At 39.3% G+C, this 23117-nt stretch overlaps 1 protein-coding gene across 3 annotated transcripts in view; it reads right to left on the reverse strand.

Moving 5' to 3' along the window:
* Positions 1-6455: 6455 nt before the first annotated feature.
* Positions 6456-23117, reverse strand: part of LOC148012094 (uncharacterized) — a 94460-nt gene continuing 77798 nt past the window's right edge. Inside the window, exons 5-6 of one of the 3 annotated variants that reach the window (XM_087669050.1) lie at positions 18801-18863; positions 6456-7414 (exon numbers count right to left, since the gene is read on the reverse strand). In XM_087669050.1, coding sequence (XP_087525176.1) covers positions 6738-7414; positions 18801-18863 — 740 coding nt within the window. In that variant the 3' untranslated portion in view covers positions 6456-6737. The remainder of the gene's footprint in view (positions 7415-18800; positions 18864-23117) is intronic. The other 2 variants (XM_087669052.1, XM_087669051.1) reach the window with 2 other exon arrangements.

The following is a 23117-nucleotide window of genomic DNA, read 5'->3' on the forward strand; positions in this document are numbered from 1 at the left end:
AATATGGAGAATCTACTGCAAGAAATTCTATCTTGTGTCATCAAAAAATATTTTTTTCATATTTAATATAACCACAACAATGAAAAAAACACTAGGAATAAAAAATCTTCACACAGCTTCATAGAAACCATTCTCCCACGGCTTTAATTTGAATAAAATTGATTATATTCTTCATAGAATTCATCAAAAGATCACAAAGATACAAGAGAATACATCATTTTGAACGAAAATCGTCACATAGTATTATTCTTCAAAGGTTCCATAACTTTCTCTCACAATCTCTTACTCATAGATAAATTGTTTTGCATAGATCTCTCTCTCTCTCTCTCTCTCTCTCTCTCTCTCTCTCTCTCTCTCTCTCTCTCTCTCTCTCTCTCTCTCTCTCTCTCTCTCTCTCTCTCTCTCTCTCTCATGCATGCTCTCTCTCTGAATAGTACAATGAGATAATCAAGAATAATCATTCATAACCCCTCTTTAGTCATGGATACCCCTTCCAAGTGGTATGTCTGGTATGAAAGTTCACCAGAGGTCACTACAATGTCCCTTCGTAGCTCAACAGTGTCACTGTCACTTCAGTCTTTGCTTTGAGTCTTCAACACCTACTTCTTCCACTTCTTTGAGCTATGTTGAACTTATATTCATCTCTTCCCAAGGTTGGAAAACTTTCCCAAGCTACACATTCATCCATCATTACACATAGAGGCATACAAAACATAACAGAACTGAGAGAAAGGCTCTACAAACGGTCAATGGAGAGTTAACAGAAGGCATCAAAAAGCCTTTAGCTCAACTTAAATCATTCAAAACCATCAAGAATCAATCAACAAGCTTCCAAACACTGACAAACTTCATCAATCATTATTCCAACCCCTCATACAGAAGAAAAACGGAGCAAAACAGAAGCTCAAAACAGACCCAAACAGAACCAATTAGACACTAATAGGACATCAATAGAATATGTCATAACATCATATCTCCACTATAAACCATCATGAGTTTCCAAAACATAATCATCCTCATCCAAAACACTCCCAAACACTTCCAAAAGAACTAATCATCATATAAAATCCATCAAAAATCAACCAACCAGTCCATGCAAGCTTGTGATGTTGGACAAACAGATCAGTCTATATAGGCTCTATAGCTCGATACTTCGCTAGAGCTTCATGTCCTCCTGATCATTATATGAGGCTCTATGTATTATGTTATGGTGACAAACTCTACTAAGCCACTTAACTATGAGGAGGCTATGTGCAAAGGTGATTCTAATTCTTGTGAGAGGACTATGCAATCTATTAGATTCACTGCAGAAAAATTATATATTAGACTTAGTTTCCTTGCCTGATAGAAAGTGTGCATTGCTATGCAAGTGGATGTACAAGTTGAACAGTATCCCTAGTCGCTGTATGCCAACATATAAGACCCAATTGCTTTTACTAAGGATTTTAAGTAAGAAAAGGGAGTTGACTTTGACGAGATCTTCTCTCCTTTGGTCAAGATGAATATCCTACGCTTGGTGTTGGCCTTGGTTACTTAGTTGGATGTTGGGGGTTAAAGGCCCCCTATGCCTAGATACATACATTTACTTATTTATTGTATCCACACACATGTACATTGTAGATGGTCGACACCCATCAATGTCCCATTGTTATTTATTCTTTTAGTGGCAATAGAATAAGGGAAGGTAGATCACATATTGTGACTATTGGAGTTCCCACACATTGATCTCTCTCTTCTTGCTTGAACCTCCATAGCTCTTGCTCCCTTCTTACTTACCTTCATGCTTCTACTTTTGCTCCACCTTTCAACTACTTAGTCCAACCTATGTAATATGTGCTCAAGAGTCGAGGCATGTGGGACTTGGTTCAAGGATCTAAGCCTTTTCCTTCTCTAATTATCCTCTAGTCCACTTATGGAAAGTTTGCAATGGAAAGCAATTATCAAACTTATGTAGTAGTTGATTCGAGAGTTTTACTCATATTTTTAGCACTCTCCTTTTGCATCAAAATGTTGGGCTTACCTTAGCAACCACTATGTGACTCAAAATAGAACATGTAAAATTAACCTAGATAATGAGGCACAAAAGTTTTCGATTTCAAAGGGAAATGACTTAAAAGTCAAGTTGAATGAATATCAACGGTTAGTGGCATCGAATTCTTCATTTGGTACACTAAAGCTAGAAGAAGATCGATTGTCTTTATTTTTAAACAAGCTACCTCTAAAGTCTTTCACTATCTTTCAACAAATAACTTCATTCCCTCATACGCTTCCTTTTACAACATATCAACTCCTATGCTTTGTACAACTACATGATCATATCCATAAGAAAAATACATTCTTCAAAAGATCCTTTAGTTTCTACATCATATAAGGGAAAGCTAAGTAATGGATTGAGTATAAAGAGAAAGTACATAGCAAAATAATGAAGAACACAATATCAATGAAAGAGAGGTGCAAGATGTCATCGAGAATAGGAATCCACTATGACAAGAGTACAATGGTTGAGTACCAGCTCACACACTCCACAATATCCATCTCTCCACGCTAAGAATCTGAAAGTATGTGAATGGATAATGGATTATAGCCACACTCCCTCCTTTTATGGGCAAGAAAAAAGAGTTTTCCCACCACAAAGTAGGTTTGCCAATTATCACATAAAGAATAAAGAGAGTGTCCATAAATTAGGCCATAGGCACCCGTGAACCTATGATATGGCCACTTCTAACACCTCTCCTAGAGCATAGGTGAACAAGCAATGAATACTCCAACAATGTGTACTATACTAGATGTGCCTCAATAAGGAAGCACCCTAAAGAAGAAATCCAAATGCCATAATCCCTCTTTGCAAGCAAAGTAGTTAAACTAGCTATATTTTGCTTCTTGTAATCACACAAGCTCCATGGATAGCTCGCCATGACACCAAGATTCCTCCCCTATGGCATAAGCATGTCCTTTGGATCCCCTCATGCGAGACTACATGAACACATCATGTTACTCATCAAAGCATGAACTTGTCACTAGACACAAAAGGTTTGAATCATCAAAAGATGTGAACTTGACAACAAGTATCAAATCTTCCAATAATGAAAGAGCATCAACATGCCCTCTCTTCACCCTCACACTTGCCCCTTCTCGGGGCTAGGAGTGTGTGAGGGTTTGTAACATCACTACAGCTAAGAAAAAACGTGACCATAACATCCACCGCATGAAGCAACATCATGTATTTTGTATCTGCCTTCTTTGCAAATGTGACAATACACCACACCATTCATTATCTTCACCTTCACATGCATAACCCAATACTATCACATCATGATGGACGTAACGATTCCTTTTAAGATGGGAGCAATCCAACACCTTCTTTGAAAAGCACTAGTGACCACAAGAACACTCAACCAAAGCTCTATATGATATGTTAGGAATGATGAATCTCTCAATCACAAGGAAGCCAATAGGATCATAAGAAAGTGAAATGAGAAAGAAAAGTACTTGCATGTTACCTCGATGGAGGATTGTACTAAAGATCTTAAAGAAAATAACTAGGGGCTAGCACAAGTTTACATGTGCGATAAACACAAAACACAATTACATGTGAGCCACCACAAACAACTTGCACATGAACCAAGTCTTGATAATAGTGGGAAAAAGAAATTTTAACGCACGAACTCCAATCGCAACCTAGCATCAACAAAGCAACGTCAAATGCAGGGACCACATGCCACATGCCACTAACTAATTCGTTAGTTGCTCAAATAAGTCAAAGGCATGAATGATGCAACCGATGCAAGCAAGCACCACATCAACATCAATGGAGCTAAACAAACGCATCAATGGAGATGCTATTTAGAGTAGCACATTCCTAGTGCAATGCAATATTGCAAGCCAATGCAAGCAAGCAATAGATCAACACTATAAGGTCGATGTTAGCACAAGTCATCATCGCCAAATTTGAAGTGCAATAGATCCGTGTGCAACTAGACCATCTCCAAGCTCCCTAGGAACACATATCTCAATCACATGTCGCATGTGCCAATCAAACACATCAACCTTCCATAATGTAGAACATAGAGACCATTCATCGCAACTCAACAAAGCACGACAAAAACTAAGACAACAAAAACATCAACATCGATTACCAAAACGCAAAGTCTACTAGCATGCAATATAAAGTGTAGCATCAGCAAGAATAGTTAGATGCATCACATTATAGCCACACAAACTCAGTTATTAAATGCAAGTCAATGACAGCACACGCAATGCTTGGAAAAAACGATAGGGTCCACATAGAATAACCACCAACAGACATAAACCTGCAAATGTCACCAACAATCAATCTAAAGCCACATGCATGGATAATGTAAAGGTGTTTTCTCTTGGCACATCAATGAAAACCAAAAGACAACCATGAAATCATAGACATAACTCCCTCAACAAATCTTAACATTTGATACCACGTTAGAAGAGCAAAATACGGCACACGCAATGCTTGGAAAAAACAATAGGGTCTACATAGAATAACCACCAATAGACATAAAGCTGCAAATGTCACCAACAATCAATCTAAAGCCACATGCATGGATAATGCAAAGGTGTTTTCTCTTAACACATCCACGAAAACCAAAAGACAACCATGAAATCATAGACATAGCTCCCTCAACAAATCTTAACATTTGATACCATGTTAAAAGAGCAAAATATGCAACGAAATAATGAAACACAAAATCATGGACATAGCTCCCTCAACAAATCTTAACATTTGATACTATGTTAGAAGAGCAAAATACGCCACGAAATAATGAGACAAAATGAATGAAGACAATACACAAGATGTAACTTGGAATAGGAATCCACTATGACGAGAGTACAATGGTTGAGTGCCAGCCCTCACTCCACAAGCTCCCCTCTCCACAACAAGAATCAACAAGTACCAAAATGGATAATGGATTGTGGCCACTCCTTGCTTTTATAGACAAAAATAAAGAAGTCCTACCACAAAATAGACTAACCAATTACCAAATAAAGAATAGAGTGCCCATAAATTATGGTAGTGGGCACCCGTGAACCCGTGATATGACCACTTCTAACAAAGGTAACACACCACAAAATAATTGCCCCTCAAGCTAAACCCAATCAATGGTGGCACAATGTGCCTCCTAAAAAAATTTGCTTGTATACCCATTGTCAAAAGGCATGCCATGTGGATATGTGTTATGTTATTAACCAACAAAATATTACTTCACTTTACTACCCTTTTTCAACTCATTAAAACATCCCCAAAACTCATATTAAAAGCCCCAAAATTGTCTAGGCACCCACATTTAATTTACTATGAGTATCCGAGTGTCACCTAAGAGTGCCTAAACGCCATGCTAGATGGTTGGTTGGTTCATGTGCCTACACTTAGGGATCTATCCAACCACTTTACACACTCCACATCCCATTTTCTATAGTTGTTGCATTCTCACATTTTGCAAACTAGCTACCATGACTCTGCATAACTACATTTCTTGTTCAAGCCAACCAATTGTTACCCAACTTCTACAATCTGGTCCAACTACAAGAAACCAATTTGCAATGTCCTAACCAATGTTCCTAACATATAGACTAATGTGTTTTGCTATCCTAACTACACTAGCTTACATCATCTCTAAAATAGTTTCATATGTGCATTTTCACTTGTTCATACTATTGTCCACTTCTCATACCTTTCATTCAATGGTGTTTTCTCCTCAGATTGCATTTGCTAGTGCCCACTTCTCTAGGACTACAACAATTGCATTTTCTTCTCCTGTTACAATGGCATCCTCCAACATCCAAGCTTTGAAGTGTGCTACTTTGAGATCATCTAAAGGTCGTCTCCCTAATAAGCCCACTCGTAGAGCCAATGGTTTGAGTTTTCCCATGCTCCTTCGACAATTTATTTTATTCATTTCATTGAGTTATTTCCCTCCCTCTTGGCTTCACTATTTATTGTTTTTTTCTAGTCTCTTTGAGTTCAAATGTCACAATCGACTTCATACACATTTTGTGTTTTCTCTGTAAACCCTAAGGTGTTCTCACACCCTTGCTCTGCCCTCTTTAACCCCAAAAAAAAAAAAAAAGTTGCGAATTGAAGAGAGAAATATAATGGCATTACTTGCATTCGAAAGGCTTATGAGATTGTACATAAAGAAATCCAATTTGAAATGCTCCTTTCTTAACTAACACACCTCGCTAGTACATAAAGGCATCCAATTAGAAATGCTCCTTGCTTAACTAACACACCTCAAAAGAGCAAGTGTCAAGCTGCACAAAAAAATGTGCATGCACTACGGCCTCCTTGCTGCCATTGCCCTGAAGAGTATTGCTAAAGAAATTTTTATTTGGGTCATGGTAACATGGAACTTGTAGCAAGAATGAGCATTTTCCTAAAATAATAGTTGCACATAAAAATTGTGCCAAAAATAAACACTACGGGCTTAGAAATTATGAGCATCTTCCAAAAATAACAATTTTACATGAGAAAAAAAATCCAAATACTACAAAGGCTTATAAGAAAGGGAGCAACCAAAAAACCACAATTATTGGTGCTCTTACACAAAGTTGCAAAACCATTTCATTCCTTGATAAGCATATCAAGAAAGGTTAAAGAGGGTACTGCCTCTTATCTTTTCTGCCAGCCCTCATTTGTATTTTGAAAAGCTCTCTATCAATTAGTTGTCCTGTTTCCTCAGGGCTATTTTCAAATGTTTAACGACTCAAGCATTGTCTGGCAGTGTAGGGTTATCTGCCAGCGTAGGTTTAACTTTGGCACGCCATACGCGTTTTGGCGGTCCATTTTTGGCTCCATCCTTGATGGCACCTTTACTTTTAGTGAGGCTCTTTCCAGTAAGTGTGCACCCAGAAGCTGAAGCACTGGACTGCTCAGAGCTGAGCAAGCTGACATCTAAAATATTATTGGCATGTTTTTCCCATTGCTTAAGCAAGTCAGTGATGTGGACATGCTTATGCGCTATATCCACTGGCCTTTTGTCATATTCATCACGAATGTCAATGGATGCTCCTGCATGCAACAGAACCACTACAAACCACAAAGATGCTCTCCTGGCTGCAATATGCAGAGCAGTCTGCCCATATCTGTTTTGAGCATCCAGGATCTGTGGTTGTGCCTTCGGAATTGAGCTCCACATTTTATCCCTGGCCACCTTGTCATAGTCCCCCTTCAAGTTTCTGAAACAGTTTCTAGCATCAAATTTCACAACTTGTTTCTCGTCCACTGTAGCAGAACAATTTGAACCTTGCACTATGCAGCTTGTTAGAGTATTGCATGTTGGGCAGTCCAAACAGAAACCCAAACCGGCAGCTTTCAGGAGTACCTTTGCCACATCTTGACGATCAGCAACAGCTGCTGCCATCAAAGGGGTCCAGCCATCTCCTGCATGCACAGATGATAGATTATCAATCCAAGCACTATGTATGTACTTCCGACCACTGAACTCAACAGCAAATTGGATTACCTTTACTAATCAACCATAAGCAATCAAAAGCATCATCTCTTCAAATACAAATCTGGTCAAGATAAAGGAACATCAAGGGAAGCTGCTGTGGCTCTGGCTAGTAATGCCCGTGGTCTTACCAAAGATAGGAATGGTGAACCATAATGTATTCCAACATCCTAAGATGTTGGAAGTCCCAATTTTAGGTAAGGGATGGGCATGATGTAGGACAATCAAGGGTTGTTGCCTATTTTGGAGAGAGTGATATACAGAAAGTTATGTACAACAAATGCTCGTTTTGAAAGGACTGTTTTATCTGTTTTATGTTTAACAGCTATGCATGCCGACTTAGTTGGTTTCCTTGATCTTTGGTCAGCATTTCTTTTCCCAGTAATGTGATTGGTCACCATATGCTTTTTTTCATATACATCTCCAACCCCCCTTCGAGACTCTTAACTGGTATCAGAGCAGGCAAGGAGTGCATGCTTCTCGAGACAGCTTAGGAGTGCACACTTCTCAAGGCGTAGTCAAGTGTGAGCTGGGTGAGCAAGCGACTGCCAAGTGGACAGTTGGCGGCCTGTTGGAGAGCATGCAGCCAAGCACAATGGTCGCATGCAGGGAGCGACCAGGCGTGCTGGTCGGGTGCAGTCGACTGTTGCACAAACGACGACTAGCGATGGGCTGGTGACAGGCAAAAGTTGTCCACGTAAGGCTAGGCACCGATGGGCAGTTCAACGATTTTTTTTTCCAAAAATACCCTTTTCTCTTTTCTCCCTCGTCGGGCGTTCACACGCAAAAGCACAAAGTCAAATTTTGACTAAGGAATTTGGGGCTTTTCCTGGATTTGGGGACTTTAATGCAGAACTAGACAATCTGACTCAGAAATTGCAAAATCGGTGCACATTTGCCCGGGAGTTTTGGGCCTTTTCACATTTAGTAAAATTTTTTCAATTTCACTAGAATTTGTGCACACCAAATGCGAGAAATTCAGGGATTTTTCCAGACTTGATGAGAACAAGACACAACAGTGATATTTGTCTTAGAAATTGCAAAAATTTGCGACATTTTGCCACCAACATTTGGGGCTTTTCATGTACATGCAAGAATTGGGCTGAAATTTACCCAATTCATTGATGCACATTGGACCCCGTGCAATTTGGGGCTTTTATTGTTTGGGTGAAATTTGTGCACCATTTAGTCATTTTATGTACATGTGGGTTTAATTCCATGCATGTCAGAGACAGTGCAGATGTATGGTTGATGCTTTCAGCACAAAAATTTTGGGGCTTTTGACTGTGCGTGTCAAATTTTGTGCCCATGGATGCATGTACAATAGAAATTGCAACTAAATTTTGGAACTTCTCAAGTAATGTGATGTATTTGTCCTTGGAACAGCTGTAATCAGTTGGGGAGTGTTGTAGCACAAGGTTTAGTGCTTCTGAAAATTTATCTGCAGATCTGAAATTTCTGCTTTTACGTGGTTATTTATTGGTTGGTTGGTACTTGTTTGTACTTTGGTCACTTGTGTGACAGTTAGGGCCTGCATTTACTGAATTTTTTGGTCACATTTGGGCTGAAAATCATGGCTGGCAGTGGTGACAACAATCATCTCATGCACATTAAGAAGCTTAAAGGAGCACATAACTTTGCAATCTGGCAAAAATAGTCCTATAATATCCTGTTGCAAAAGAAGCAAGCAAAACCGACTAAGACCAAAGTAGCAAAGCCTGCAGATATGGAACGGGAAGACTGGGATGAGTTAAATGAGCTTGCACGCCCAACCATCCAACTATCAATTTCTGACGCCTTGTTTAACATTGAAGGTTTGGATTCTACCTATGCTATTTGGACTCGACTAGAAGAACTGTATGCCCAGACGAGTGCCGCAAGCAAAGTTTATTGGCTGAAAAATCTCATGGATTTGCATATGAAAGAGGGTACAGCAATGTCTACTCACTTGAGTGAGTTTAACTCCATTTTCAGCCAACTGGTTACCTTGAAGTTCATGATTGATGAAGAACTTAAGGCTACATTCTTGCTTTGCACTCTGCCAGAGAGTTGGGATACATTCAGGACTGCTATGAGCAATTCTAATGCGATCCTTTTGTATGCTGATGTAGAGAGTGCTCTACTCATGGAAGAAATGAATCTGCCAAACAATGCATCCAGTAAGTCTTCCAATGCTTTGTATACTAGGGACAGATCATAGTAGAAAGGCAAATATTATAGCAAGGGACGCAATAAATCACATGGTAAGGATTTTGAATGCCATCATTGTAGCAATAAGGGTCACTTTAAACGTAACTGCTACAAATGGAAGAAAGAGAAAGGAAAGGGCAAGAAGACAGATGATAGCAAAAAAGAGAAAAAAGAGAGCCAGCCTAAGAAGAGCAGTATTAAAATTGAAGAGGTAAATGTAGTCACTCATAACAATAACAGTGGGAATGACGTACTCTTTGTCTCTTCACACTTTAGTACGCATGCTTTACTTGCAAATATGAATGATGACATGCATACTTGGATTCTAGATTCGGGTGCTTTTTTTCATGTCACCCCTCATCGTGAGTGGTTTTCTGACTATACAGGGGGTCGACATGGTGTTGCTCATCTTGGGGACAACTATGCATGTAACATTGCACATATTGGCAATGTGCAGTTGTAGTTTCAGCATGGTTCTGTCTTCACACTTCAGTATGTACGGCATATACCTCAGCTCAAGAAAAGCTCGATTAGCACAAGACAACTAGATGACGATGGATTTCATACCACCTTTGGTGATGGGAAATGGAAGATCTGTAAGGGATCTAGAGTGATTGCCAGAGGTTGTAAAAGCGATACCTTGTATCCTCTCCATGTATCTAGTGTGCGTAACCATATTGTTACAGTGACCGAGCAGCCAAGTGTTTCTTTGTGGCATGGTTGGTTGGGACACATGAGTCAAACTGGAATGAAAGTGCTTTCTCATTTGGGTTGTTTGCCTTGTCTTCGTTATGTTAATTTTGAGCATTGTGATCATTGTGTTTATGGTAAACATACATAGATGTCTCATAAGAAGTCTCTTTTGTTGAAATCTTCTCCTCTAGAGTTAGTACATTCCGATATATATCAGATGACAGGGTTATCTATAGAGGAAAAGAAATACTTTGTCACCTTTGTCGATGATGCTACACGGAAGGTATGGGTTTACCTTATTCGTAGCAGGACGAAGTGCTTGACAAGTTTCAAACATTCTCGGCATTGGTTGAGAATCAAAATGATAAGACACTTAAATGTCTTTTCTCTAACAATGGTGAGAAATATGTGTTGACAAGTTTCAAAAATTCTTGGCATTGGTTGAGAATCAGACTGACAAGACACTTAAATGTCTTCTCTCTGACAATGGTGAAAAATATGTGTCCAAGGCCTTTCAAGCATTTTGTGATAGCAAAGGGATAAAGAGGAAGCTCATTGCCCCTTATGATCTGCCCCAAAATGGTGTTGCAAGGCGTATGAATCGGACCATTCAATATAAGGTCCAGACCATGCTGTCACATGCTGCTTTACCTCATGGTTTTTGGGCAGAGGCTGTTATGACAGCCGTACACTTGATTAATCGGTCACCAAACAGATCTTTGGAGAGAAAGTTCCCCAAGAAGCGTGGTCAAGCAAGCCACCTTCGTATGTACACTTGAAAGTGTTTGGCTGTGAAGCATTTGTGCACATACGTAAGGAAGAACACAACAAACTTGAGCCAAAGTCCTGTAAATGTATTTTCCTAGGATATGGTGATAAAGGTGAAATGCGGTATAAATTATGGGGTCCCAAGAAAAGAAAAGTAGTATGTAGCAATGATGTTATCTTCTGGGAAGATCGCATGCACAAACAGCCCGAAAGAATAGAGAAAGTCCGTAGGGTTGTATTTCAATAAGAAACACCTTTTGGACAACAAAATGTGCCCATTGTACAGCAGCAAATACCTGTTGTAAATGAACCTGCAGATGCAAAAAATAATGTTGGAAATGATCAGCCAGTCACTGCCCATAATGATGAGCCACTAGATGTGCAGGAATAGCTAGGACAGCAAGCTGTTAATGTTGATTTGCAAGCTGAAATGCCACAATAGCAAGCTGAAAATGGAAATTTGCAAGCTCAACAACCAGCAAACAGTGATCATTGGGTTAGGAGATCGTCTAGGGCTACTAGACAACCTCGTAGATTCATTCCTAGTACAAACAATGGGGCTGATTACGTCATGTTAAAAGACTGTGGTGAACCGTCTTGCTTCCAGGAAACAATGGACAGACAGGACAGCAAGAAATGGTATAAAGCCATGTTGTCAAAGATGGAATCTCTTGAGAAAAATGACACTTGGGACTTAGTGCACCTGCCTAAAGGGCAGAAAACCCTTCCAAGCAAATGGGTTTACAAGATGAAAATCACTTCTGGTTCCTTGCCAAAGTACAAAGCACAATTGGTTGCGAAGGGATACAAGCAAGAAAATGGAGTTGACTTTGATGAGATCTTCTCTCCTGTAGTCAAGATGACTACATTGAGAACCATTTTGGGCTTGGTTGCAGCTGAAGATATGGAGCTCATATAGAAGGATGTAAAGACTACATTCTTACATGATGATCTGCATGAAGACATATATCTACAGCAGCCTGAAAGGTTTGTGGCAAAAGGGAAAGAGAAGATGGCATGTAAACTCAAAAGCAGTTTGTATGGACTAAAACAAGCACCAAGAGAACGGTATCATAAGTTTGATACATTATACAATCTCAAGGTTTTCATACAAGTCAAGTGGATCACTACTTGTACACCAAGAAGGCAGCTGATGGCAACCTGATTATCTTGGTTCTGTATGTTGATGACATGCGGATTGCTGGCAAGGATACTCATCCCTTAGACTCACTGAAGCAAAGTCTTCATGACAGCTTTGACATGAAGGATCTTGGTGATGCAAATCACATTCTTGGCATACAAATACTCAAAGATAGGTCAAAAGGATTACTCTATGTATCTCAACAGAAGTATATCTCCAAGGTTTTGCAGCATTTCAAGATGGAAAACAATTGGGGTTCCATTGCCTCTATATGTGAAACTCAGTGTAGAGGACAGCCCTACATCTGATGATGAGAAGGCAGAAATGGCCAATATACCATATGCTTCAACTATTGGTAGTTTGACATATGCTATGATTGTTGCATGTCCTGACATTGCATTTGCAGTGGGAGTGGTTAGCATATACATGGCAAACCTTGGTTAAAAGCATTGGAAAGCAATGAAAGGTATTATGAGGTATCTCAAAGGCACACAGAATTTGTGCATCTGCTTTGGAAAGCAGAAGGCATCTATTGTTGGCTTTACGGATGCAGACTATGCTGGTCATGCGAACTACAGAAAGTCCACTTCTGGATACGTATTTACCTTCACAAGAGGAGCAATCTCTTGGATCTCTAGGCTACAAAAGTGTGTTGCATTGTCTACTACAGAGGCAGAGTATGTGGCTGCCACTGAGGCATGCAAGGAGACTTTATGGCTTTCACATCTAACGGGAGAGCTTGGCATTACAGAGTTACCTGTTCTCCATTGTGATAGTCAAAGTGCTATCATGCTAGCACGGAATCCCGTCTTTTATGCAAAGACAAAGCACATACAAGTGAAGTATTACTTCATTAGAGATGTACTTGACAGCAAGAGCATTGCTTGTCAAAGTGAATACAGATGATGATCCTACAGATCTTCACACGAAGGGTCTTCCAACAGAGCGATTTGCTCATTATCGACAGATGATGGGAGTTGGATAGAAATATGTATTTCATCTTTGTACATACCTAGACTTAGCTGATTATTTTCTCCTCTTAAAGCACATTTCCTTTGAGGTGGGAGGCTGTTGGGAATAAAGGGCCATCATGCTTTTATATGTGCATGGTGTGAACGCACCCTTAGCACATTTGTACTTTCATATATATCTATCTAAAACCTAAAGAGGTACACTAGTCTTTTGTACTAAACACCCATTGTGTCGTGCTCACTCTCCTTTCTACTGCTCTCTACTCTGTGTGTGTGTTATCCTTACGTTCACTCTCAGCTCCGTCAAGCTCAAGCTCCATCAACTCTCATGTTAAAACAACTAATATTTACTAATCTAACCCTTAGATTTTCGATGTATTTTTTATGACCATGTGAAACACCGGATTTTATCCAACATTTTTTTATGTATATTCGGTACCGTACTAAGTCCACGAACTAGACGGATCGGACGGATCATACTTGACTACTCTGAACTAGCCAAGCAACCAGCATCAAATCCTCCACATGTGCACACTCAAAATCATGGGGCATCCTCTACTTCCCCGTATGTAAATTCCATCGACCTACTCTCACTTCCCATCATGTTTTATCTTCTCGCTTACACTTTACCATTACTCTTCTCTAATCATACTTTTAACTTATCGGAATTTCAGCCCACTTACCATCTCACTCACTCACCAACTTGCCTCCTTTCGAATGCTACTAATGATACCTTGGCAAAAAAAAACCCAGGTCAATTTACATAGTATAGAGAAAGCCATATCAACTAAGTACATCACATATACAATGGTTGAGTGGGCAATCAATCTAGTGGGTTGTAGCACAAGACCAATAATATACTTTGGTGGTTGCACTATTTTTCATGCAATGGTTGGTCAAAGACCGCACCTAGAAATGTACAGGACCAAGATACTTTAGTAGTTACGCTATTTTTCATGCAATGGTTGATCAAAGACTGCACCTAAAAATGTATGGCACAACTCCTTATGATATGCAACAATCTATGCATGGTGTGCAAGGCCCGATATATGGCAGCATTGGTAATATGCATAACCCTATGTATGGCAGCATTGGTGTTGGTCATGATATAAATATAGCAAATGCACCCTTTTTGCAGCATCCAATGTATGACAACTTGACTCCCAAAGGAGTAACAAAAGACTATGATGAGGATGAAAAAGGAGTGAAGTTTGAGTCCTTTGGTGGTGCACAAGATAGGCTAAAATCCTTGACTTTCATTCAACAATTTGATGCAACTTATTCAAAGGGAAATTTCACCGAATCCTCCAAGATTCGAAAGACAACCACTTCCTTGAAGGCAAATGCATTGCAATGGTGGTCCACACTCTTAATACAAGGAAGAGCACCATCAATATGGGTACAATTCAAGTAAATGTTTGTATCAAATTGGTTGAGAAGCACTTTTGTGGTGGACATTATGACACCTTGGAATAAGCTCGATGCAAAGGAATGCAAGAATTTAGAGCAATATAATAAAAAGTTTTGGCATGCATTAGTATCTGTCACTTCTTCTCATCCGGTTCCTCTTCATGAGCAAGTGGAAAAGTATGTACACAGGCTATCCAAAGAAATCAAGGATTTTTGCATTAAATCCACCATGTCTAGCATGTCTTAGTTCATAGAGACTGATGCTACAACCGATACCTTGTTGTATGGGAAAGATTCCGACTCCAGGTTAGTGGGAAAAAGCCAAATAAGAAGTTGCCAAAGATTAAGAATAGGGACAGACCTGAAAATCAGCCTTAAACAACAAATAAATGGCTAAACATCCACTTGCACAACATAGGAAATTAATGGCTACAAATAAATGCTTTGTTTGTGAACAAAAGGGTCACATAGTTAAGGATTGTTCCAATAGGCAACAAGCTGAAAATCAAAAAAATCAGGGAGATCTCAAGGGTAGGAATTCCAAAACATCAATTGCATTGGTACTTGATGTTGATAGTGATCAGGCCAATGAAGATACTACTAAGTTATGCACAACATGGGACAAAATCAAAGATTAGTATGCTTTGATCTTCTTTAATAATGGCACACGAGCCAACTTCATCTCTACACTCATGGTAGCCTGTCTAGGCATTAGAGAGGATGAAATGGGACCCATGGGGAAAGTTGGAATGGCATGCAAGGGCCATGCAAAGCCTATCACACTGCTCATTGGAAAGTTTCATTTGCATATTCATGGATGTGTGGACAATGAACAGTTTTGTATTGCCCCACTTGAGGGTTGTGATGTCTTGCTTGTTATGTCATAATGCCATCGTATGCATGCAATGATTGATTCACATGCTAAAGTAATCACTATTTAACATAAGGGAAAGACCCATACTTTGGATGTAAAGTTGAAAGGGGAATATGTCCCTATTGTATCGGCTACTCCTACCATTTCTAAAGTAATTAAAAATCACCTTTCAACGTACTTGATTTTTACTAAGAATAAGGTTGATAATAAAAGTATTGGAAACATGTCAAAATAAGAGAAGAATCACATTTCATATTTTAAAATGTATACCGATTGCTTCTCTCAGTCACTTCTAGGGCAACTGCCACTTGAAATGCCAGAAGATCATGGCGTAGATCTTATTTCTAGAAGCAGCTCACTTCATAAGCCACCCTATAGAGTCAATGCAACCCAACAAAAAGAGATTGAGCCAAGTGAATGAGCTGTTTGAAAAGGGCTGATTCAAACCAGCTCCTCACCGTTTTGCTCTCGACTACTTTTGGTATAGAAAAAGTATGGTTCATAGCATATGTGCATTGACTATCATGCTTTGAATAAAATCGCAATAAAGAATTGGTTTCCGATCCCTCGGATCAATGATGTTATGGATAAATTGCAAAGGGAAAAAATATTCAACTATATAGATTTGAAAAGTGGATATCATTAGATACACATTAGATCAAAGGATGTACCTAAGACAACATTCGAAACATCTTGTGGGTTACATGAGTTTCTTGCCATGCCTTTTGGACTTACAAATGCTCCTGCTATTTTAATCAGATGATAGATCACATCTTCAAGCCCCATAAGGGATTTGTGGACACCTTTGATGACATGATTATCTACTCAAAGAAAGAGGCAAAGCATAGAAAGCATTTGGACATTGAGTCCAATGAGTTGTGTAAGCACAAGTTTGTCATTAATGACGAGAAAAGTAAATTCTTTTTGCATAAAATCCACTTTTTGGCACACATTGTGTTGGCCGATTGCATTGTACATGAGATCCGCAGCTTATTGGGTCTATGTTCCTATTACAAGAAATATGTATGCGGTTTTGCTCAAATTACATCTCCACTACATGCTTTGCAAAAGAAGAATGTACCATTTATATGGACAATGATGAAAATTTCAGCATTTGACAAGGTAGAGGAAATGATAACTTCAAACTTGTGCTGGTGTTTGCCCAATCTAAGGAAGTCATTTGTGATTTAGGGTAATGTATGTGGAAACAGTATTGAGAGTTGTTCGAATGCAAGATAGCCGAGTTGTGTCCTATGAGAGCCATCTTCATCACGGTGCAAAGAGGAATTTGCAAGTCTATGAGAAAGAGCTCTTGGCTGTAATTCATGCATTGTCTACATGGAAACACTAAGGGGGGGACTGCTTTCACAGTGGAGATAGACCATCCGAAATTGAGGTATTTTTTGATACAGAAGAAGTTATCAAAGAAGCATATGAGATAGGCAAATTTTCTCTTATACTTTATTTTCAGATTGTACATATTGATGGTAAAAAGAATGTTGTGGCTGATGCACTATCATGTAAACCTCAAATTTCAGCCATCCGTATGGTTTATCACACTAAGTTGGATGCCATAAAGGATTAGTATCTTCTTGATTTGGACTTTACTAATGTGCATGGTCAGCTTTGCAATGGCCAGAGGCATGAGCACTTTGTGCTTAGAAATGGATTTCTTATGAGGCATGGACAACTATGTATCACAAAGTAGTTGAGGCCTAAAGTAATCATTGAGAGGCACGCTCCTTATTATGCAGGGCATAGAGGGATTGATATCACACTCAAATTGGACAGTTTTAAGGCATGATATAGAGTAGTCTGTCAGGACATGCATCATATATCAAAAGTAAAACATAATAGACTGAAGATGGTGGGTTTATTGCAGCCCTTGCATATTCTAGACAGGCCTTGGCAAAGCATTGCTATGATTTCATCTTTGAGCTTCCTAGGACACCTACAAGGAATGATGGGATATAGACTATCATTTACAGATTCACCAAACATGCCCATTTCATTCCAGTGAGGAAAAAGATAAAGGCTGGTCATATGGCACGTTTATTTTTGCAACATATATTTTATTACCATGGTTTACCACAGTCGATCATCAATGATTGAGATCCTTAGATAACTAGTTTATTTTGGGAGGAATTGTTTAAGAATATGGATACCACATTGAAACTCTCATCATCCTTCCATCCGCACACAAATGGTCAGTCCAAAAAGGCTAATTCCATAGTGTCAAATCTTCTAAGGTGCTATGTTTCAAACCATAAGACATCGTGGGAGCAATATTTGCCATTGGTTAAGTGTGCTTACAATAACACAGTGCATTGTTCCACTAGCAAAGCTCCATTTGAGGTGGTTGGGGGTGGCAAGAAGGTACCACCTATCTCATACACTAAGGATAAAATCTTTGAGGTTGATCATTATGTGGAAAATGAAATCAGCCTTCCTTTTTAGAAAGGGTGGTAATTTCTCGATTAAGCACTAATTACAGCAATTAGCAAATGAAGATAACTTCAAATGCACCAATTATCCTTAATTCTACTTGTTGTCTACTCCAATCTGCATTTAATGCAATCACCGCTACTTCCAAACACCTCCAAAATGTTGTCACCTGATCAACAATGATGTTGCCAATCCCTAGAAGGTAACTCCTTGCTTACTAAGGCCCCCAAATGGTTGCCTTCTGCAACAAATTACTATTCTCTCATCAAAAAATGAACCAACAGTTCTCTCTCTCTCTCTCTCTCTCTCTCTCTCTCTCTCTCTCTCTCTCTCTCTCTCAAGCTGTAAAACTAATTGAATGGCTGAGCCCTAGCCCCCAAAAACGTTTTCTCAATTTGCATGAGCATTTTTGCCAAGTGACAACCTTCTAGACCCATTTTTAATCAATTTCGAGAATTAAATAATCCTCAAAATTAATGTTAGCCCTTCTAACCCTGCCTAAAATTAAATGTGCCCATCCATAATTAAATTAGCAATGACCCCAAACTGATCATAAACCAATTGCAAAAATGGATCAATATAACTAATGCAAAAACTGATCCCAAAAGTGACCATAAATGGTTCTCAAACTTATCAAAAATTGAGCTGAAAATTATCGGTATTTTTTTCCAAATTGAGACAAAAACTCATGCCAAATGGATAATAAATTGATACACAAGTATAGTTTCAATGTCTGGGTGAAACTCATACTCATCTACATACATCTGACAGTGACTAGTACATTGAGTAGTAACCTCATGGCAAACATATTGTAAGCACAGTACCTTGCATGCATGCTGAATACATCCAAGAGATGTCCACAACTAGCAAAGTGGAAGTGTTGTATCCTGTTGAGCCAAAAAATGCATTAGCTTTACTTAAACACCCCCAAAACGTGTTCTTTAAACAAAAATACGTTCCTAGAGTGTCTATGTCCCATAAGCACAACCCCACTTAGGAGGATCCAAACTTTCTATAAATAGGTATGCTACCCTCCATTTAGTCCATCTTGTTTTTGTAGATTGCAGCCATCAGTCAACTCACACGTGGCAGCCCTTCCAGCCTTGCAATGCCCTGGCGTCTTCTTCCAACTATCGCCCACTATCTAGTATCTCCTTCCACGCTACGTTTGGCCTCCAGCTGCCATCACCAACCTCTCCACCATCATCTGGTGCTTGCATTTGATCTTCATTAGCCAGGCGTCAATCTCTAGACCCTCCAACTGCCTTCGTTCAGGCCTCCATTAGCTTGGCAACAGTGTAGCTACTCCTCCTCCATCTGGTGATATCTTCTTGCTTGCGTTTACACTCATTAGGAGCTGCATGACATACCATATCCTTTTGTAACTATCGCCTCTATCTCCAGCAACCTCTAGTGTCAGTGTTTTGCAAATTTCTCTCTCTTCACAGTTCAACTGGTGGTCACAGACTTTGGATCCGTCTACGGTGGACGTCACTCTCCAGCACACTGCTCTATCCTTGAGTATCTGTACACTCTTACATTCATTTGCAATATTCATTCACTTCAGAGTTGTGTTCTTTTCTCCCTTCTTCTATTTGTGTTCGAGTTTCTATGTTTGAGTTTTGAGTTTTGCGTTTAGGATTTGAGTTTTGCTTTCTGTGTCTGTGTCTGTCTCTTTGTGTTTCTATCGTGGTCGTACACTCTGTGTTTCCTCAGTGAAAACGCTAGCAATTTTCCTCACATCTCCCCCTTGAGTATCAAGCAATACTCCGGACCCCTGCTCTGCTGAATCTGTCTAAGCCCAAACTAAAGTCAGTTGTAACTAAAAGGCATCTAGGTAAAGCTGTAACAACTGAGAATGATCTACCAAGTCATCCTCTTTCATCCACATTGCATCTATTGGTAAAAGAATGTTGAAGCTTCACGAAGAAGAATATGAAAACTTTACCTCTAACTTTACTTGCCTCAAACCTCTACTGGGTTATAGACCTTTATTTCCCTTAAGCATTGTGATGCTTTTTTCTTTCACATTGCTGCAATTCCAACTTAATTAATATGCAACATTGCATCCAGTTGACTAGCCCCTCATGTATACCTGATATGTAAGGAGTACTAGATACATTAGAAAACATTCTTGTTCGCATACTTTGGACCGTTGCAATGTGACTATGCATGGAAATTTGCGTAGTGCCAGTCATACCAAAATACATTTTCCCATACATTGCATACATCACTAGTTGCATTTTTCCTCAAGACCAACACACTACAAAGCATTTGCATGAATTGCATTAATACCATGAGTCCCAAACACAGTTATAGTCAAACTTGCCACCTTGTGCCCTAGCATCATATCAACATTGTTATACATGGGGTTATTACCAGCCATACTCGAATACATTGGGCCTTGCACACTATGCATTGGTTGTTGTGTACCATAAGGAGTTGTGCCATGCATCCCCATATGTGGTCCTGGAGCCACCATAGCATGGAAACTAGTGCCACCACCAAAGTAACCTGGCTACCCCATAATTACATGTATGCCCTGTTGTCCAAAAAGCATTGGATTGGCACTTCCAAGTTAGCCTTGCATATACATCAATTGTCCCACTGCATCATTTGCTTATGCTAACCACCCACATTTGGAACATGGAGCTATTGTATTGACTCTTCCTTCGTTGCATCTTGCTGTCTTAAAGCTCTCAAAGATGATTTTCACTTCTTGCCTTTGCTACTCTCCTTTAAGGGCTCAAAAAGTGCGTAAACTGAGGATCATTTGCCAATTGCACAAACAATTCAGCTGTTGTCCTCAGTTGATCTTTACACCGGTCATTAAATTCATCTTCCTCCTCCTGGTCATCAACTTCAAGAGACCTAGGGCCCAACTCTTGTCGAATTCCTACATTCTCAACTTGTTGTCCATGCTGCGTGCCTTGTCTAAGATCAAGCATTGCATTTTCCTCAACACTGTGAATTTTCAAATTGACAGACATCATCCCTACTTGATCCCATCTCACTATTTAAAGACATTCTTGCTATAATGCTTAGTTGAATACAATTTCAGCACTAGAGTAAAGCTCCTGACCTTCAATCAGGTGTCATGAGCCCAACAATTTGAGATGATTGATAGTATCCCAAAGATGGAACCATGAAACCATCCTTCCTTCTTGGAAAGGGTGGTAATTCCCTAATTAAGCACTTAATTACAGCAATCAGCAAATAAAGATAACTTAAAATGCACAAATTACCTTAATAATCTAAGTTAGGTGATTGAGGTAAGGAGGGTAATCTATCAAGAGGAGCCGAGCCTCCTATTATAGTACAGTTGATCCTAGTTAGACCACTTGTTGTAGTTGCTAATGATGTAGTGGCCTAGGATCTACTAGTTGTGTAGAATCATGATGTTGGACAAAGCGAACGGGTCATACAGGCCCCACAACTAGCTTTGAGACACTCTACTAGAGCCTCATGTCCTCTTGATTGTATAACACAAAATCCATCGATCATTAAAAAAATGAAAAAATAAAAAGGAAAAATGTCTGCGATGAGGTGTCAGACAAGTCTATAACCCAAAACCGGTGCCCCTTTTGATATTTCTATAACTTGATTGCTAATGAAATGAGTACAAGCTGAGATTTATAATCTCCTTTGCTAATCCAAAAGCCTCTTTGCTATAGCAATAATCAACAAATGATCCGGGCCAATTGTCCCCTTCATTTTTCACCCAAGAATTGCACCAATGGAACCACCAATTGGCCAAATGTTGCCCCGATTCACAATGGATGGCCTAGCATCTAAAATCCCTATCAATTCCATGATATTCAGGTATTGATTTCAGTGTACAATGCCTTCACCTGTTGACACATGTCCCAAGGTGTCTACTAAACCCTAATGTCTGCAATATACAAGGTTTACAACATAGCTCTCTTTGCTATCCACCAAATTTGGCTGAGATATGCTCAAAATGGCTGAGAAATGCTAAGATCTCTTGAGAATGGGTTGAAGAAGATAAGAGAAAGACAAGATGAGAGAGAAATCTGATTTTCTTTGCAAGAAAACCCTATATTCTGCCTGCCGCACTCCATCTTGCATTTAATACAATTATCTACTACTAAACACCTCCAAAATACAGTCACCTAATCAACAATGTTGTTGCCAATCCCTGGAAGGTAACTCCTTGCTGCCCCTTGCCTACCGATCCCCCCCAAATGGCTCTCTTCTGCAACCAATTGTTGTTCTCTATCAAAAAATGGACTAGCAACTCTCTCTCTCTCTCTCTCTCTCTCTCTCTCTCTCTCTCTCTCTCTCTCTCTCCACAGCCCCCAAAAACGTTTTCTCAATTTGCATGGGCATTTTTGCCAAGTGGCAATCTTTTAAACCCATTTTTCAGCATTATCCAATCATTTCATTAATTTTCAAAATTAAATAATCCTGAAAACTAATTTCAGCCCTTTTGACCCTGCCCAAATTAAATGTACCTGTCCATAATGAAATAAGCCCAACTAGCACAACTTATCACAACTTTTGCCTTTGACACATACTACATCCTCAAGGTCCTTACTGTGTTACCATGAAATAACTACCATGTGCATCACATGTGCTAAACAACCTTACACATTTTATTAATAACTTAATGAAATGTTATCAACAAGATTAAAGCATCTCAAAATTTCACGTCCTCGTGATAGAAAACCTGGATGCAATCTATGCAAAGATAAAGTATGCACTTCAAAGATCGCAGGAAAAGCAAAAGAAGACAATTGATCGTCATAGATGCGCTTTGCAATTTGCAAAGGGCAATTATGTATTGCTATGTTTTGAAAAGGCAAGGCTGAAAAAGATGAAAGAAAGGGAGAGATTGTATCCAAAGTTAAGTATGAGATACTATGGACCCTTTCAAGTGTTAGAGAAAATCAAGGATGTTGTATATTGGCTGAAATTACCTCCACATTGGCATATACGCAATGCCTTTTGTATTAGTTTGTTGAGGCATTTTTGCAGTGATATGCCAAAGTGTAGATCTACTAAAACTCAATCCAAGATTGAGGAGTCGGATGAGATCTTGATACCCAAGTAAATTTTGGAACACAAGGAAAGCAAGGTTAGAGGAAAGTTTCTAGGAGATATTTGGTGAAGTTTAAAAC

This window comes from Lygodium microphyllum, chromosome 27 (genome assembly GCF_053477565.2).
Source record: "Lygodium microphyllum isolate KBCC chromosome 27, Lygodium_microphyllum_v1.1.10, whole genome shotgun sequence".
In the NCBI taxonomy this organism is placed as follows: domain Eukaryota; kingdom Viridiplantae; phylum Streptophyta; class Polypodiopsida; order Schizaeales; family Lygodiaceae; genus Lygodium; species Lygodium microphyllum.